Source organism: Triturus cristatus, chromosome 5_2 (genome assembly GCF_964204655.1).
Source record: "Triturus cristatus chromosome 5_2, aTriCri1.1, whole genome shotgun sequence".
Classification (NCBI taxonomy): Eukaryota; Metazoa; Chordata; class Amphibia; order Caudata; family Salamandridae; genus Triturus; species Triturus cristatus.
The window spans coordinates 74,116,048-74,136,236 of record NC_140588.1 but is presented as its reverse complement, the minus strand read 5'-3'; the positions used below and the strand labels follow the sequence as shown (position 1 = coordinate 74,136,236).

General features: G+C 42.7%; 1 protein-coding gene across 4 annotated transcripts in view; it reads right to left on the bottom strand.

The window, feature by feature from the left end:
- LOC146822680 (molybdenum cofactor sulfurase-like) overlaps window positions 1-20,189 on the bottom strand; it is a 496,467-nt gene that overhangs the window by 90,671 nt on the left and 385,607 nt on the right. For all 4 annotated transcript variants that reach the window (XM_085606870.1, XM_085606869.1, XM_085606868.1 and 1 more), the window contains 2 exons: window positions 15,120-15,201; window positions 11,343-11,467 (listed from right to left, as the gene is read on the bottom strand). In XM_085606870.1, the coding sequence (XP_085462996.1) occupies window positions 11,343-11,467; window positions 15,120-15,201 (207 nt within the window). The remainder of the gene's footprint in view (window positions 1-11,342; window positions 11,468-15,119; window positions 15,202-20,189) is intronic.

The following is a 20,189-nucleotide window of genomic DNA, read 5'->3' as shown; positions in this document are numbered from 1 at the left end:
AAAAATGGCTTTGTAAATAGGACGCCATTCTGACTATATCTCTGATATAAAACTACCATACTGGCTATGCATGACTCAATCACAGTCCTTACTTGACATAGTAAGGGCCTCATCAGTGCATTAATTCTAACCCTGATATAATAGGGAAGTCTTATTATTGATATATTGCTGATGCTCTGGACACATTTTGGCATTCTTGCCATAAATATTTTCAGTCATTGAAATATTGTGGGATTCCTACAGACATTCTGGTTATCTCTTGCACATCACTGATAGACTGCTTGTATGTGACATTATAGTGGCCAGTCTTTGACATCTTGTGAACACTCTTGACAACATTTTGGTTATTGTTGGAATAGTAGTGACCATATTTGCTGCACTGTGGACATTCCTGCTGATGTTTGGGCTATTCCTGACATAATAATACCCATGTTTGACATCAGTCGTGGCTGACAGCACTAGAGAGTAGTGGGGTGGGTTATGGGTGGTGGGTGGGGGACACATTAAGGAAAGGAAATAAATAAAAACACTCTTACCTGCATGAACGTCCTCTGTGCTCTGGTCCAGTTTTCATCTTCTTGTCTCTGCCTCCACCGCGGACCCTCAACAGATTCTCTAATCAATCCTGGCACTGCTCTCATGCTGTTAATCAGCATGAGATCAGCGCCAGGATTGGAGGGATCAGCCTTTCTCTGCACTCCCAAGGGCACTGGGTTAGAGTTTTCAAAGTGCACACATCTGGCTGGCTATCTCAAGACGGCTGGTCAAAGGGACATGCACACTTTGAAGTGCCCGGGCACCAAACCCTGCTGTCAATTAGCAGCCCTGCCCCATCGTAATGCTCGATTTAGGGTGGTGGATGATAAATGAAATGGTAATACGTGAACTTTTTACCATTTTATTTTTCATCTCTGGGGTTTTTTGGGGGGGCATTTTGGCTAGTCAGGCGACGCTCCTCCACTCAAACAGGGGAGCCGCCCCTCTACTTTGTTCATCATTGAAATAATTGAGGTTATCTATTACATAAAGGTGGCCATCGCACAATGGTGGCCAACAGTGCTTTTATTGTAGCAAAATATGCCATGCTTCTTACATAATGGTGTTAAAACCCTGCATTTTAATGGACACCGTGTTATTCGATAACGGTGATAAATGGGATAAAAGCAGAATCTATTCACATCTGACACATATTATTTGTAATTGTTAGGTGAAGATGACGAGCGTTACCAGACCTAAATATGGTTTCTTGAAATTAAAATGGCTAGCATCTTTTCGAGAGAATTAAACTTGCATATGCAGGATGAGATTTTTGTTTTTTATGGTGGAATGTCAATGTTTGCAGAAACAGACAAGATGACGTTTCGTACAAAATGAATGGACTTCAGATTTGCATTTACAACTCATATTTGCGGGATTTGAAGGATTCACACAGCATTTGATAGGGTTATTGGTGATTTTGGTTTCTTGGGGACACATACTGCTATTTCTGTAACCACACTGATTGTGTAAATGCATTAACTAATGTATATTGCCTCTTTCCTCAACTTAGATTGGTGTAACCTGTCTGATATTGTAAGGTCTGCGTAACTGAGCATAAGCATTGCTGCATGAGCATGTAGGCTTCAATTACCTCTGCTGTCTACAGTCTATAAATGTGAGATTCATACAGCTAGATTTTATTTCACCAAGTCCATTCCAAATAGATGGGTCAGCCACAAGGTGTAACAAGAAATCGGACTGGAAGAAGCAGGGTGGAAAATGATGCACAGAAAAATGCTAAATACATTCGGAAAAATGATAGGCATTTGAACTGCATTCAGCTACCTTGATACATATTGCATTTTTGCCACTATTTAGAGTGATTGCGGTGAACCATTCTTTGTTTTGCTATCATTTTTCAAGGAGTTTTTGGGGAGAGTGAGTCCCAACACCCCAGGGCTTTTCACAGCAAAAATTTACTGGAATATTTGCTTATTGCCCCTTCAGAACCTCAGAATGTGTTGTCATTTATAAGATAATTGTGCTCTATGCAGCATGTAACCATAATTGATGCAAAAATTGCTCAGGAGGAATAAAATACCCTAAAATAGGTTAGACATGCTTCCTAGGTTTGACTCGACGCAGAAATACTTTAATGTTAACCAGACACAAATGATGACATCCTGCACACACGAAATGCATACACACCTCGTATGCACCCACTCACTCTGATGTCAAGAGAGGCACGAGGAGATTATGGAAGTTCCTGCTGCTAACTGTGAATGCATAGATTTTAAATCTGCCATTCCTAGCATAAACACATGATTCACTTGGCTGCTGCTGACATTATGTGGAATGTTGTGGAACAACCTGTTGGGCAATATATATATATTTTCACCATAATCTTCACCTAAGCAGAGAATTTTTCCCACCATACAAGTTAAAAGAGAATGTTGTACCAGGAGACATGGGTCTGCGAGCCTCTCTTCCTCCTGGGCTTCCTTAATTTTTTTGTCCCGGCCGTTAAAGGCCCAAAGGGAAGACCAAAAGGGGGTCTAACCATTTGGGCTCGGCAGGCACTCTTCGACAAGATAGCAGAGTTCCCCACAGGCAATAATGACTTGCAGCTGATTAGGCTTTGTATGCCTTCGGGGGAACCCCTATATATTTATAATCTGTATAGAAGAGGTCATAATGGGGGAAAATGACATGAACATGACCTTTGAGCCCCTTTCAGTAGAAGACTGGCAATCAGGAGAAGATGTAGATACCGAATGGGGAATCCCTAAACTGGACTTGAAACCTGTGAGTAGATGGTCAGTTGAAGTAATACAGATGAACGCCTTATGTAGCGAAAGGGGGCTCAGAGCTTTGAATGGTAGGACACTGAGTGATGGACAAGGGGCAAACACATTTGATAATGGCCGTTGGCAAAGCCGGATTGATTATGTTATTTGTAGCTTAACGATCTGGCATTTGATGAAAGATATGAGGGTGGTCAGCAGACAAGAGAGTGATCACAACCCCCTTTGTATTACTCATTTGTTGTGGGGGGGGGACCTGGAGGGGCAAAATATTATAACAGAAGCGATGGCAGAGATCGTTCCAACGAACGACATGAGGCGAGTCAAGTGGCCCCAAATTGTGGCTAACCACGAGGTGCTACTAAGTATTAGCACAAATCTGGATCTTACCACCTCTGCCATGGAAGTAATTTTGAATACGGGATCGAGGAGCAGAACAGATATGGTTGAGATTACTAATCTGCACTGTGAATTCTTTGGCTCGATAAAGGGTCATTTCTACAGGGCAGTACGCTCGCACCCGGGCAAGAAAAGTCGTCCTCATGTGGCGGGGTGGTATAACGCCACATGTAGGGCAGCTAGAACTTCTCTGGGGATGGCCATCAAGTCCAAAGATCCAGCCTCCGTCAGGGAAGCAAGGCGGAAATATAAGTCCAGTGTATCTATAGCCAAGAAACAATGGGACGAGCAGCACTGGCAAGATCTTAAAGCTGCCAGTTCCGCAAAAGATTCCAGATTATTCTGGAATATTGTTAAATGGGGGAGAGGGGGTCTCCCAGAACCACCTTCCAACCATGTTTCGCAGAGCAACTGGTTGGACTACTTTGGTCCCCAATACAGGTGCCGTCCGGAGGACAGGAACGGGGAGTCTGTGCCCTATGTTATATTCCAAGTTCCTCCTTTTAATAACGCGGATGTAGCATTGGCCTTGGATTTAGTCACACGGGGCAAGGCTCCGGGCCCTGACGGGGTGCCTGCAGATGTATTTCTCTATGACAAATCATGCTGGGGCAAGTATATTTTGAATTTGGCCAACGCAGTAGCACAAGGGGCACCGGTAACAAAGTCCTGGCTGGGGGCGGTAATAATCCCTATATACAAAAAAGGGGACAAAACTCTACCAGGGAATTATCGGCCCATCAGCCTTATAGATACAGTACAGAAGGTCGTAGATAAAATGACCCTGGCAAAAATCATAGCCTGGGAGGAAGAAAATAATGTTCTATCTCCTTACCAAGCAGGTTTTCGTAAATTGACTAGCACGATAGACCAGATCTTCCGGTTCATGCTACTGCACTGGAAGACAGTAGAGCTGGCGAAGGGCAGTCTTTATGCTGCCTTCATAGATTTACGTGCAGCTTTCGATCTAGTTCCTCGCTCCCTGTTATGGAAAGTCTTAGCTGAGATGGGCATGCCACTTGAAGCTCTATCGCTAGAGATTGCACGAGTCAAACTCCGCAAAGATCCAGTGGAGGAGACATGGGCAAATATCTGACGAGTTCCCGGTAGAACGGGGGGTACGCCAAGGCTGTGCCATGGCCCCGATGCTCTTCTCCCTGTACATTAACGGAGTAGTGGAGCGCATGTTGTCTGCTTCTGTAGATGCTCCAACACTGGATGGAGTGAAAACGCCAATCCTATTATTCGCAGACGACACGCTCATTCTATCCAAAACTCCCAGCGGTCTGCAGCGTGCCCTGAATATCTTCGAGGGCTTTTGTATTGATCAAGGCCTAGAAGTAAATGTAGCTAAACAAAGCTCATGACATTTAATCCCCATTCCAGCTTTAGAGGGAACTTTCTCATGGATGGCCAAAAGGTAGAAATGGTTTCGGATTTTGTCTATCTGGGTATCCACATAGCCAAGGGCGCTAAGAGGGGGAAACATACAGAAATGGCGGCTCTTAAATTTCGCCAAAACACTGGTGCTATAAGTGCTGAACATAAAAGGTCTTTGACCAAACCTATTGCGCCAGCACTTCAAGTATATGAGGCCAAAGCCATTAGCTCGGCGCTCTATGGCTCAGAGCTTTGGGGCTATGGCAGTTTAGCACCACTAACGCTTGCCAAGAACAAATTTCTTCGAAACCTTATCGGCCTCCCCAGAAAGTACACCCATGAGGCCTCTGCGTTGTGAGTTAGGCAGGAAAGCCATTTCAGATATGGCTAGACTAAGACCCATTTTATACTGGCGGCGCATCTGGGTCACTCCTGAACTCGCTCACTACGCAAGGGGCTTCCTGGATTTAATTAACTGTGATAAGTTCCATAAGATAGGTTGGCTGAGGGATTTGCGTAGAATGCTGGGGATTCTAGGCATGAATGAGCTATGGGAGAATCCAGAGGAGGCCCAGTTCCCGACTAAAGCATTTATTAAAGCAAAGTATTGGGAAATGGTAGAACATCGGGACTGGAACGAAGCCGATCCTTCTACCATGGAGGGACTATTTCTTGAAGTAAACGCTTCCCCTTTCCTTGAGCCCTATTGGGACACTATAACCAAACCCCTGGACAGGAAGCTATATTTCCAGCTTAGAGTGGGGTCTCTCCCAATTAGATCACTAACTGGAAGATGGGCAGAGGGTAGTTCTCAAGCCTGCCCAGTCTGTAAAACAAGTACTAAGACCATTGCCCACTTACTCTTTGTGTGTGGGGCTTATTCAGTCCCCCGACGTGTCTGGCTGAGGGCTATGTGCAAACAGCTAGGCACGAGAGAGAGTGACATGGCTCTAAGGATTATCTGCACCAGTCCTTCAACATTCATTGCTGTGGCAGTTGCTAAATTTCTTGGTTGGGCTTGGGCCATTAGAAGGAAATCTCCTGCCTAATAGCAGGCTAGGTGAAATGAATTTAGACCATTGCCCGCTCTCCCAGTCAATGAGAATTTAGTCTCTTTGTGTTTAGACTGGCTAAACAACTGCATGATCTTTAGTTTCTATTGATGAATTTTAATATTATTGATGTCATGATGCTTTATTATTTTAAAGATTTTATAAGAGATTGTAAAATATGTTATAAATGTTTCATGCTTTTATGAGTTTTTACCTCGAATAAAGCAATAAAACGGAAACGGAATGTTGTACCAGGTAGATCCTTTTACTACTGTCCATTCAGCGGGCCTCATTTACAAGCCAATTGCGCTGTCAGTCCGTCACACTTTTAGACGCAACAGCGGCGCGCTGTGCCTGCCTATATTTAAAAGGCTACATAAAGTCAACCTGCGTGACTTTTCATGGCCTTGTAAATATGGGCACTTTCACACATTATTCTGTGAGTGAGGGACTTTCCATGGGTGTTGTTATAGGTGTTCACATGCAACATCCATGGAACCTGCTGCATTCCCAGATTTACAAAGAGTCATAAACCTGGGAATGCGCCAGAATCCTACGCCTCACCAAGGGAGGCATAGGAGTGGCGCAACGAGGAGAAATACTTTTATTTTTCCTCATTCTGCAGCACACATAGAAGGAACATAACCCCATTCATTATTGTTTTTGGGCAGGAAGGTGTCCCTTCCTGCACAACAACAATCATCCCGGCAACGCAGGCATCCTTGCACCATGGTGCAAGGGTGTCTGCTCTGGCACACGGCTGCTGTTTGTGCACTGGCGTAGGGGAGAATGACAGAAATGCGACGTATCTTGAAAATACAGCACATTCCTGCCCTTTTATTTTGGCGCACAGCAGCATAGCAAGAAGGCTTGTGGTACTGCTGTGCATTTAAATATAGTAAATGAGGCACAGAGTTCTCAAAAGAAGTGCTATATGACGTATTTTTTCATTATGCATGTGGTGTGATGTTTATTTTCATAGCTTGCCAACACTACCAAACAGACTGAGACACTGGGCCAGATTTATCACAATACCAAGCCACACGACGCAGCCAGACAACTTGCTGCTCTGTTGGACAGGGAGAGAGTAGGAATGCACCATATCTACTAAGATATGACACATACCTGCTCTATCCCTGTGCTGGTGCACTTAGGACTGCCTAGTGCCATCACAAGCACCCTTGTGCTAGGTTCAATAGGGCCTGCTTTACAGGCAGGAGTGTTCTTGTGCAGAAAACGATATCTTCCTGCAAAAAAACAATCCTTAGAGGCATTTTCCTCTTTCTATGTGTGCTGCAGAATGCAGCACACATAGAAAAAGGAAATAACAAGGAGAAATAAAGATATTTTCTCCTTGTAATGCCTCTGTTGTGAAGAGGTACTATTTTGATGCAATCCCAGGTTTACTACCCTTAGTAACTCTAGGATTGTGTCAAAATCTAATGGGTGGATGCATAAGAACACCCTTGCTCCACTCATGGAACGCCTTCACTACACAGAGTAATGGAAGGCAGAGATTTGTGCTACCTTGTGTTACTCTGGATCTACTAAACCACGCAGACCCATGCAAGGTGGCTTTGTGTTGTTTTAGTAAATCTCCCTTAAGCCCTTGCATTGCCATGTGTCCCCTTGAGTGATGCAATGGCGAAGCAAGGGCTTAGTAAATCTGACCCACAGACTTTGTTTGCCACTGAAGGTTCACATTAAATATTTTCACTCTGTGGTGCAATGTTACTTCCTATTTGTTTTTTGTCATAATTGATTGTTTTTGTTGTGATACGGTTGAGAAAGAAAGTAAGACTACAAATGAAAAAAGATGTGACACAATTTCACTCTGTGGTGAAACGTTATTTCTGATTTAGGTGTTACTTATATGAGTTGATTTTGACATGATATAGGTTGAGAGGTAGCAATCTTTTATATTTGAAGGGCTATGTTACAATTTCCCTCTTTAGTGCAATTTTCCATTTAAATACTTTTTGATTATATGGGTTGATTTTGCGATCATACAGATAGAAAGATTAAGACAACTTGGTTGTAATTTAAAAAGATTTCACACAATGCAGCTGCCACCTTTTATGTGCTGTGCTGCATGAAGTGGAAAAACAGAACAGAGCAACATCTGCAAAGACTGGTCTGTCTACTGGAGTTATCCCCTGCAGCTGCAAACATATCGGCTGTTTCAGTTTTCAGTCAATAACAAGGCCCCTGCACACCAATCCAAATGGAATTCTGAGGTACATTAGTGTTTGTGATTACCAAACAGCGAATCACAAAAAATCGCTATTTGGTAACAGCAAACCCTAATGTCAGTACACATGGCCCTTAGTCTCTTTTTTGGAAGTTGAAAATCTCCAGCTGGCAAAGCTGCAGGCTGTATGAGACAGGGGCTCCATGATGGCCATTCTGCGAGGAGCCACTGAACAGGATTTGCTGCTGCAGAGAAGAATGTTTTGGGAGCTACTGCAAATGCACTTTGGGTGGATTGGAGAGCAGGTAGGCTCTTGTCTCCTCTTGGTTCTAAGGCCACTTTTTAGCAGAAAATTCCCATGATTTGGATTTGGGCTATCTGGGCAGCTTTAGCACCACTTGCAAGGGTCCATGACTGGAGGAGCACTACTTGGAGGGCCAGGACTCCAGGTGCGGGTTCAAGATGGTTGCGACCTTTTCTGTCTCTGAGGCTCTGATAATAAGAAAACAAGACCAAAACGATAAAGTAAAGATCCAATCAGTAGAACCAGAGTTATGAATTTTGAAAGAACAAAGTGAATATATCACTAAAATAAAAACAAAGCACCAACTCAAAATATCTGGTTACGATGAATTGGGTCAAATTCAAAAGTTCAGGCCAATCGTGATGGAACATAGGTCGTATACAGTCCTAGGTTAATCCCACTGAAGGTTACCTTCTCAGGTCTGTGCCAAGAGTCCCATTCTCTTTCAAGAGGGCCGTGAGGAGCAGGGAATGCGTCACAGAAGTCTGTCAGCAAAGCGTGGCCGGCGCTGCAGGTGCATTTTGCTGTAGCTTCACAGTGGCTGTCTCCATGAGCAATCAATGGTTCAGTGTGAAGAGTCGGGCTGATGGAGCTTTGTGCTGATTTGCGGTGCAATCAACTAGATCTTGCTGCAAACTGGCCCGTTAGTCGTCGCGATGATCCCAAAAGCTTGATTTCAGTACCCATGAGCCACACCGAGGACCTGCAAGGCACCACCTGGGGATCAGGAATTAGCTGCAGTTAGATCCAGGGGCTGGTGCTGTAGTGAAGATCGTTATCTATATATGTACAATGCTAAGTTAGCACAACCGCGTTAGATGTTAGAAAGCCATCTTGCCGCATTTGCTGCTTTTGCACACGACACTGTAGTCACATGTTATTAAATTGAGAAATGCTTGCACGACTTTGCTTCACATGAGAACTGTCTGTTGTTCACATCCCAAACAGTGAGCAGCGACCTTGGTCTGTACATAGTGTAAAGAAACAGTCTGGGTCGCTAGACGGTACATGTTGTTGGGTTCAGGTTGATCGGCCCACTATTTAGCCATAACACGCACGCAGCTGCAAATACCTGAAAGTCGGGTGCTTTTAATATTGCAGTGTTACATGTTTTCATTACATTCGGAAGAAGAGCTTTCCCAGGAGCAGAGCCTAGCTGATCCTGTGATGTGATCTCACTGAGCTGATCTTTACGGTATGGGGTTCCCCCATTCAAGCCTAGAGACCTTTTATTAGTCTAATAATAATACTATTAGTTTGCTAGCGAAAGGAAGGTGGCTGAGATCCACTGTCATTTTAGTATGATTACTCCTTTCATTTTCTATGGTATTGTAACTATGCTGATGGTTTTGATTTTAATCATTTGTCTGCTTATGTTAGCCAAAGTACTGCATCTTAGGACACGAGGTTTATAAAATAAACTCTTTAAACTTTACCGTGTCTCTGTTTATTCTGTTGTGGACTGATATGAGAATATTTACGAATAGGTATTTCTGATTCCCACCATTCCTGAGAAATACACGAAGTCGCTTGTTCTGGGTTGTCTATACATTGGGACCGCCGAGCTAAACCTCGGATAACGAATGGGACACTGATGCTGGTCGGATAAGGGGTTCTGGGTTCTGAGGTGAGTTTTTGGTACATCACAATTCACTGAGGTCCTGGTTTCCTGTGCATAGTTCTGTGCATAAGCAGAATCCCTGCAACAGTGCAAGATGTTAGGGAGCCTTTTATGTCCCCGAGGCTTAGATCAGGAGGCCAGCAGACTAGCCCTTCGAATCACTCTGGGGTCCTGGGTTCAAGGTGAAGTAGCAGGTCCAGTTCTCCTTCCCCAGGCAAGAGGGCAGCAGGTAGCAGTTCAACACAGCAGAGCAGCAGTTCCTGTAGAGAAGCAGCCCAGCAGAGTGGCAGGCCTTGTAGCAGCACAGCAGTCCTTCTTCCTGGCTGAGTATCCACAGGTTCAGAAGTGTGCCGAAGAATTTGTGTCTGAGGTTCAGTATTTATACCCAGTTGTGTATTTAAAGTGGGAAGAGACTTCGAGAGGTTTCCCCTTTGAAGTCCCCAGGCATCGTGCCTTCCATGTCCTGCCTCCAGACTAAATACAGGGGGAATGCGGCCCTTTGTGCGGAGGCAAGACACAGTCTATTCAATTGTACGTTGGGCTGTGCCCAGCTCCTCCTTCTCATCAGTGATGTCCCATCCAGGCACACCTAAAGCGCAACTGCCAGCTACACCCAGTCATGTAATCAGAGATAGGCCACAGGCACTAAATGGCTAAGGCAGGAAAGTGACATTTTCAAAATAGTAATTTAAAAAATCCAACTTCGCTTTAAGTTAGAATTTTAACTTCCAGTTCCAGAGACACAAAACGTGAGCTAGTTATCTATTCCCATTCGGAAATTACTCTTATAAAATGCAATAATGGAACGCCAACGTTATCCTGTGGGAGAGATAGACCTTGCAGTAGTGAAAAACAAATTTAAGATTTGTTCACTACCAGGACATGTAAAACTTAAAAGTACATGTCTTACTTTTAAATACACTGCACCCTGCCCTCTGGGCTGTACAATGCCTACCCTAGGGGTGGCCTATATGTATTGAAAGGAAGGAGTGAAATTGGCAAAAGGGCTATTTAAGTGGGTGGCTTTTTTCAAATTTTAGTGCAATGGATTGTTGTGTGTATATTTGTGATGTGATTTAATGTGCTTTTATGGCTGCTTATCTAACCGAAATGACGTGAATTTGAATGTGGGTGCAACAATTAGTGCTGCTGGTCCACTATTAACATTTATTTTACAGGCCCTGGGCAAAGGTACTGCCACCTGACTAGGGACTTACACAGTAAATGAAATATTCCAAATGGGTATAAGCCAAATCCATCTTCTTTTAAGGGGCGAGCACAAGCACTATAGCACTGATTAACTGTGGTAAAGTGCACAGAGTCCTTAGGCCAGCAAAAACAAATTCAGTAAAAAGTGTTGGATAAATGCAAAAGGTTTAGGGGAGACCCTGCAGAGAGGGCCAGGTCCAACAAGACGGTGTATTGATGAGCTAAGGGTTTGCAGGATTCAGGAGGTGCAGAGGGAAGGGATGCATTTTAGTAGTAAACATGATATAGACCAACAAACATTCCATGCTATAAATACATTAATTACTTCTGAAATAAGTAAGTGATCATTCAGCGAGAATTCGTTTTTCTTTATCCATTTAAAAAATACACAATTGTGAAGTACCTTTTTTCTCTTTGTTTATGGCATTTCTGTGGCAGTTTGATGTCTGCCTGATTAACCTACATGGACGGTCAAGGAACAGAGACAACCAGTCTGCAATTCTATCCCCACAATCATGGGTTTGTGTCCTGTGAAAAAGAGAAGAAATTTAAGACAATATAGCAACACAATCAGCATGAGGAACAGGTGGTCTTGGAAATACAGCTGAATCTTCTGTTGATTAGATACTGGCTAACAGAACTTTAAAAGAATATTTGACCACTAATCTACTGAAATATATGGTGTCATAAAAGCCTTAAACTCCATCACCAACAAAAAAAAATAGAAAATGTATTCTGATTATATTTCACAATCAAACATCAAGACTACCAGCAGGGCTGAGGCAAACCTTATCTTCGAAATTGCTAACACCTATCATAGGATTCCAATGGCAAATAAATTGGTTTAGACTTTAGTTATCTTTTGATACTGTCAGCTGAAGCGGACAATGGTCTGCTTGAGGAGTTGTCACTGAGATTTAACCAAGGTCACATTATAGTTCCTAAATGTCACATTTGTCATTTGTTATAAACGCAAACAGAACATGCTCTCTATTTGTAATGAGCCCAATTTAGGCATTTGTGTTTTTGTATAACAGTCCACATATCACAAAGGAAAGGTTAGAGTACTTTGAAATAAAGTCAAGGAGTAAAACGAGTCAGTAGGAGTTGGTGAAGGCTTGATTTTTCAGTCTCTTTCCGAAATATCATGTAATCAGAGATAGGGAAATAGGTATCTAAGAGATTCCTCCACTTCTGGGCGCCAGCCGCGGTTCCTCCATTAGGGCAGAGGAGCATCGCCCCACTAATTAAAATGCTCCAAAGTAAAAAAAATTGATGATAATAAAGATAATTTGTTATCCTTTTATTTTTCTCTGCACCCGAGCTGAGCGCAGAGATGGGTCATTGCGGCTGAGTGGCTGCAGCAGAAAGGAGTGGTGGGGACTTTAGCATGACGTGCGCATGTCACTTTGGCAGGCTGTACTGCGACGGCAAGCCTGACATGTGCACTTTAAACATCTCCAACTCCAACTGTGTAAGACAGCTGGGTGGAGTGCACTCACAGGCCTCCCATGCCTCAGGGAATGCAGGGCAAGCATGCTCCAACCAATCCTGGAGCTTCTCTCATGGTGCTTATCAGTAGCATGAGAGCAGCATCAGGAGTGGTTAAAGGTGCTGGCTCTGAAACCACGTTCTCCCTGAAGGATTTACTGAGGAGAAGTGGACAGTAGGAGAGGAGGCGAGCCAGTGAGTAAGTATATATTTTATTTGTAACGCTCTGACTCACTGACAGACACTGTGAGAAACTCTCACTGCCTTGAGCCTCAACTCCGGAGCGCTCAGTTGGGATCCGTTATAAACACTGTTTATAAAGAACCATGATTGAGAGCTTTGACGTTGACCCTAAAGCTATCCTCAATATGACAGTGCCTGTCCGTGGGGTCAAAATGACTAACTTGTTTGCCGCACCATTTTTGCCTACCACCATCCACTACTGGTGGGCACCAGTCATGAAAGGGAAAGAGCCATTTTGGGTGGTCCAGAAATGTTGTGGGCTGATGAGAATTTGTGATGGGGACCTTAGCGCTTAACTGGAGTGATACAAGTTTGTTTTTCAGATATGTGGGGCCATCTCCGTGCATGGATATGAGACAGAGGATTTTAATCTGACAACAAATGTAGAAATATCAGTCCTGGCAGAAGGATCGTTCAAGGAAAATGAAGTGTGCCACGTGGATTTTGCACCCTGATGTTTGCTAATGACTGGTTGGAAAAAGTAAGAGCTTGTGCTGTAGTAGGTCCAGTCCCACTAGTATGGTACAATTGATACAAATTTATGCAAGGCTAAAAGAATACTTTTTAATGCCTTTAGACTGGAAGTGGCAAATGAGGCAAACTTAGCAACAGTACTGAAGATGACTCCTACATGTTTGGTATTACTGTTTGCAATTGGTAGGTCTACCAGGTAATGAGACTCAAAGATGGAGGTTGTTTTCAGTGAACAGAAATATTTATGCTTTTTCTGTACTGAGTCAGAGTCAGTTGTTTTATAAACTTGGGCTTTTTTACGGCTGCATTCTGTGCTAACACAGTGACCCTTTTTTATGCCATTGAATTGCAAGTAGAGTTAGGTGTCAACGGTTCAGCTAATATAGTCTAATCGGTGGTCCCCATTTGTCAGGGACACAATAAAGAGTTTCTCTTGAAATCGATCTCTTTGATAAGTTAGGGCGAAGTAGGTGATATCAACATCAAAATAGAGTACACTACCTTCACTTAAATTAACTGTGTAATTATTTGTAAAAGTCTTATTTCAACTTGATTTAACGTGCTATACGAGACTTCATTTAATCGGGATGTAGCGTCTTAAAGAATTAAAGATAAAGTATTATCTTTTGAAGTGAAATGTTGGTAGAAAGTGATACTCAATGACTGGCTGAATTGCACAATGGGAAATCAGGAAACATGAACTAGATCCTTGCTTGGTGCTTGACCAAATTACATGATCATAGACAATTATCTTTTTTTCATTTTGCCATATTTTACTTTATCACCTTAAACAAAAATCTCTCCTATGTTTTAATAAACGTTAATGTTGCTCTGTCTATACTAACAATGTAGGCAATATATAAAGCCTCTTGGATCTCCAATTACAGTGTTGTTGGGGATGGGCGGCATCAATGTAGTTAAGTTCATGTTTAGAAATGTTCACTTATAATAAATTGCATTCAATGCAGTGATGCAAATAAGTGTACTAAATTGAAACGCCTCTTCATGTTAAAGTAATAAACTTAATATGCATATAACTTTTGTTGCACGATTTACATGTTGATGACTCCGGTTCATGTTATGACGATTAGAGTCGAGCCAGACCGTTAGCTCAGGCATGCTCTCTCAATTAATTTTCTAGCATGCTCACCTCTTCTTTTTAGTGCAGGGTTCTCCAAAGTCAGTCCTGGAGGGCCGGATCCAAGCCAGATTTTTAGCATATACCCATTTATTTGAATGTGGTTATCTTAATAACCTGGCATGGATCCAGCACTCCAGGGCCGGATTCATGCCAGATTTTTAGCATATCCCCATTTAGATAAATGCAGGTATTTTAATAATCGGGCATGGTTCCGGCCCTCCTGGTCCGACTTTGGAGAACCCTGTTTTAGTGTATAAAAATATTAGTGGTATTCCCAGTGCTCATCTGCTTAATTTTACAACTTGAGGGCGCACTGCTTCCTTCCACAATAGACCACGTATGTATTTATCTTTCCAAATTAAGAGAAAGCAGCAGAATCATAAGGTATTATAGCTGTCTTGCTTTTTTTGGTGATCTTTATTTTTTGAAGTTTTTTATAGAGCATTTTGTGGGCAGGTGGATATTCTGTGATTTGCCCAGAAAAACAAGAAATTGGGTTGACGCCGGAAATCAAACCCGATTTCCCATTTCCAAAGTCAGCAGCTCTTTCTGTAATGCCACATCTTCTCAGCTCAATACCCCTAATAGAGGAAAGATAATGGTATTAGAACAACTTGGAAGACTTTTCCAATACCCCTCAAATGTCTATGTTTATTGACCTATCACTCAATTTCCACAATCATGAAACCTCAAACTTCTCATGCAATTTAGTGGCTTGAAGAGAATAATTGTTGATTAACTAGCTATGGGCAAACAGTGAATGCTTTATCGAACACAAATATAATTAAGGCACATGCCAAAATTAATATCTCTTCTGATTAATTAACTCACTTGTCTTCACAAACTCTGCTTGGAGAGGGGTTCTTCTGTTTCCCTTTTGGCTCAGGTAAAGGTATTTCTATAGGGTCCATTCCTACAAGGAAAATTAAACAGTGTAAAGTTGATTTACAGACAAAAATCGTTTCTCTGAAATGAAAAAGGAATTTGATTAGTCAGAATTTGTTTGCAGATTTCCATGTTACGCCAAGCATAAACTGTAAAAATCAATATTTGATGTTAAATCATATTTATTAATCTAAAGGATGTTTTTGCACTTTTCTTCTCTCAGTTTATTTAGGTCATGGAATAATATGGTCCTAGTCGTATGCATGAGTTTAACTTTTATCTTTGTAACTCTTTAAAAAAGTGAAAAAAAGCAGTTGCCATGGATGTCTGTTACATATAAACAGGGGTAGCAGCCTTCACCCTTGTTATATATTCCTGGCTGCCCGATGGTGAAAAGGATCGTGTTTATTTTATGTAATGTCCACTCATCGCTCTTCTGCTGCCCCTTAGTAGAAAGGAAGAGGCTACTCTGGGCCTGGTGGGTGGATTAGAGAGGAAGTCTGTGATGTCATCAAGGGTAAAGTGGTAGGTGATATCACTTCTGTTATCCCTTGCATTTCATCGGATGCGAACTGTCACCAGAGAGGGCCTAATTACAAATTTCTCATTGCGAAGATCTCAAAATTAAGCAAGGGGAAGCCCTCAATTACACAGGTGGAGCCTGAGCAGTCAGTCTGTCCTGGGACATGCTTTAGGCATGACAGCCCATATTTCACAAGGCCGTTGCAAAATGCAGGACTTGTTTTCCTACCTATGAGCGACACCCCTGGCATAGTAGTACAGGAAATGAAAACACGCAATAGCCCCACGTGCTTGGAGAGAACTCATTTCACATCAGAGGGTTTTGTTAGTTTTCAAGAAATTCTTCCACTTGCGCAAGAAACCCGGCAACCGCTGAGCAAAGTTCAGCACTTGTAGTGGAGCAACTGCACCGACAACTCTGCTGAAGCTATATCGAGATCCCTGCCTGCCAGTAGGGATCTCCAACTTTGGCCAAAGCCTCTGCTAACTTACCAGGCCAGCGGCCCCCTGCCGGATCTGAAGTACTTACGTTACTTCCTTATGCACCGTAGAGCCAAGAAGGGTGACAGGTCTTTCCATAAGATGCCCTCAGAGGCATGAAAAGGTTGAATGGGAGCAGATGCCTTTGTGCATGAAGTTCTGACTGACGAGAAGACAGGCCCCGCCATGTTGCAAATAGGAGCTTTAGTTGTCTCTCTACAAATCAGCTTGGGGGATCGTCTTGCTACAGGCTGATATAACTGACTAGTATGACTGATGCTTACCTTAAAGTGCATTTAAAGCTTTCACTGAGTGACCAGAAAGTAGGAAAACCTGCCTGTGGGTATATTGCACATTGTGGCATAGGATCCTATGGTGTTCCTGTGAAAACCGAATCAAGCGTCGCCTCACACAAACGGGGTCCTTGTGCGTGTTCACAATATATATGTGAATTCCATTTTGCAAGAGCTCAGAGACATGGTGAGCATTGCACAACTGAAGGAGTGATAGTGTTCACATTACACAGTGCTCAGAGACAACGCTTTCACCGCATAGAGAGAAACATTGATTAAGGCTAATAATAATAATAATCATCATCATCATCATAATTATAATACTGAAAATATTTGTATTCAGTGCTTCTTACCCTTCTGTTGTTTCTAAGTGCTCTACATAACACCTGTTTTATAATTCCTGCTTATATCCCGCCCTTGCCTTGCTCTCTCCTTCCCTCCTCCTTCTTTCCCTTTACCTGGTACTTTCCGTTTCCCCCCTCTCTTTATTCCACCATGGTTCCACCTTGGAATGCGAGTGTAGAACAGAATGTTGGATTTTGCCACCTGAGGAGCCTGTGGGTTGACAGTTGGGGAACTGTATGGAAATAAATCCACTTACCTTCAACTTTTATTGCCTTCCGGAGTTATTTATTACAAATTGGCGACGAGGATGGGATCCGAACACACGCGTGCAAAGCACAATGGATTAGCATGGAACATACCAGGGAAAGGGAAAGAAGGAGAAGGGAAGGAGAGAGCAAGGCAAGGGCGGGATATAAGCAGGGATTATAGCAACCTGTCATTACTATTTCATGTGTTGCTACATAGCTGGAAGTCTGGTTAATTCCTGATTCTTAGACCCATAAGGTGGTGAAGCCCACAACTGCACCCATTCCCGTCGATTGGTGCAATATGACTTGTACAGATATTGACAGAGTCAATGTAGGCACACTAAGTGTGCCAGCTGTGGGCCTCTGTTTGGAAGATTACCAGAGACCCTCACAGACCTCAAAAGATAGTGTAATTTGCACATGTGCATACCTTGAGCGCTCCCCAAATTATTGATAATGTCTTTGTTGCCCTCATCCTAAGGCTGTTCTTAATTTCACTTACCTAGAACCCCCTACTCTGACTTATGAACAGAAAGACTGGAGGTGAAGGGCGACCTCTGACAACAGCGATCCAGCAATGGTACGCTGAAATTCAGTCCCCTCATAAAAACAGATATACACTCATGCACACACTACACACACGCCTAGAGTCTTAAACAACAGCATCAGCATATATGGTCTCATTTAAAACAAGGAGAAAACTTAAAATTCTCCACTTTTTCAAGGAAGCTCTTCTCTTAACGAATTTCCTCCACAATAATATCACTAAAGTAGATTAGAGGAATTTAACTTCCCTGCAAATTCTAAACAGGGCTTAAGTGTAAGTAAGGAGCCCCTGAGGACATTGAAAACAGTAATGTATAATTTCAGAGATAACTGACTGTCATTATTTGGCATTTAAAGTGTCCTTAAGGTTTTAATTTCCCTCCATACTCAAATTAAGATCCATTGTGTATGTAAGGAACCACTGAGGGAATTGAATATTTAGTTTTAGGGGCTAGTCACTGCCTTAATTTGGTATGTAAACTACTGTTAGGAATCACTAAACAAAGAGTTAGAGGACCTGTCCTTCCTTTGAAATCCCACAGGGCCCCATGGGCTTATTCCAGTGGACCTTTTAAAGTAAAAGAATGTTACAATCATGAAGCCTATTATATCTATTTCTTAATCCATGCCTGTATCCATTTTATTTATAGCTGATATATTGAATCATAGTTGCTTTTTAGAAATACAACACTAAATAATTTTTGTTATTTACATCTTTTGTTTTCAAGAGCATCAATCTACTGTTTTGAATTTTTGTGTTCCACTTATGACTCCTCGTCAGTTCTGAATGGGAGACTTGTGCTCAAAATGCAGATAGCTGCTTGAGCCTTGGCAACTTTAAAAAATAGCACTGATCTAGCTACAGATATTACAGTTTGCATCAAAGGGCCTCCATGAGTCCCTTCCATTACTGCTGATTACAGGAAAGATAAATACTGACAAAATCAATAGGTCTAGCTTTTTCATTGGCGGAAGTGCTTCTTCATTGGTTGGCACGCTTGTGTGTCCTTGTGTGGATGTGTGAGTGGGAGAATGTGTCAATGAGTCAATGGCTGTAAGGATGTATGTATTTTTTTTTATGGTATCTTAGTTAAAAAATGGGTCTTTTGGTTAGCAGAAGTATGCACCCTGTCCAAGCAGGAACCACAATCCTAGTCAGGGTAAGTCAGATACACTTCATACATTAACCTGTGCTCACTCAGCTTGGCACAGAGCAGGCAGGCTTAACGTAAAATGCAATGTGTAAAGTATTTGTGCAACACTTCAAACAGTAACACAGTAAAAACATAACAAAAACACTCCACACCAGTGTGGAAAATAGATTATGATAGATAGATTATGATCTAATAAATGAAGCAAGACCAAAACGACAAGAATCCAATAAGTAGAAGTTGAGATATGAATTTATAAAGAATAAATGTAAAAACACTTAGAAGCAATAAGCTCTTATAGGGTTACCTGGTCGTGCTGAACCGGGGCAAAGTCAAGAGTTTAGGCCGGCCGTGATGGAGAGCGGGCCAGATACAGGAGCCACGCAAGGCCCACTGAACAAAGTACCTTAATCCTGGTCGCAACAGTGAGAAGCGAAGTGCAGCCAAGCGATTCAGTAGATGTGATGTGACAATTTTCTACACATAACGATGGTGATGCACTGGTTCCGAGGACGAAGTGATGAAGCTGAAATGTGTTGGTTTTGAAGCCAATGCACCTGGTTTCTCTACATATCTGAGGGGATGCATCGATGTGGCAGTTCCAATGCATCAGTTCTTTTAGGCGATGTGCTGGTTCTGAGTGCGATGCACTGGGACTGTTACCCCAACAGCAGCGATGAGTCAATTTTGCTTCACACAGAAGAGGATGTGCCTGTCCCTCTGGATCAAGCACCTCGATGCACTTCCAATAGACCAGGCACAGGAGCAGGAGTTGAGACTTTGATATACCTGAGTCTCAAAACAGGAGGCAAGCCAGCATGCCCTTGGAGATCACTCTGGGTTCAAGTAAGAGTAAAGTTCTTCCTCAGCAGGGACAGAGGGCAGCAGGTCAGCACATCAGAAAATAATTTCTTCTAGAGCAGTAGTCCAGCAGAGTGGCAGTCCTTGTAGCAGCACGGCAGTCCTTCTTTCTGGCAGAGTTTATTTACAGATCTAGAAGTGTCTGATTTGGTGGGATCAGAGACCCAGTACTTATACACAGTTGTGCCTTTGAAGTGGAGGTGACATTAAAGAGGGGCTTTGAAGTGAACAGAGGTCCTCCCTTCCAAGCCCTGGCACCAGAATCACTACAGGGGGACAATCAACCCTTTGTGTAGGTACAAGAGACTGTCCTTTCAGGTGTATGTGTCATCTCCTCCCTCCCATCCTGCATAGGATAAGCCATCAGGATGCAGATGGCTCTAAGTCATACCTAACCTTCCTTTGTGTGGCTGTCTAGAGGGAATGCACAATGTTCAGCTGTCATCCACCCCAAACGTGTATTGGAGACAGGCTGCATGCATGCAAAGCTTTAAGAACAGAGAAATTCCATCTTTCTAAAAGTGGCATTTCTAAAAGAGTCATGTTAAATGCAAGAGTATTTATCATTAC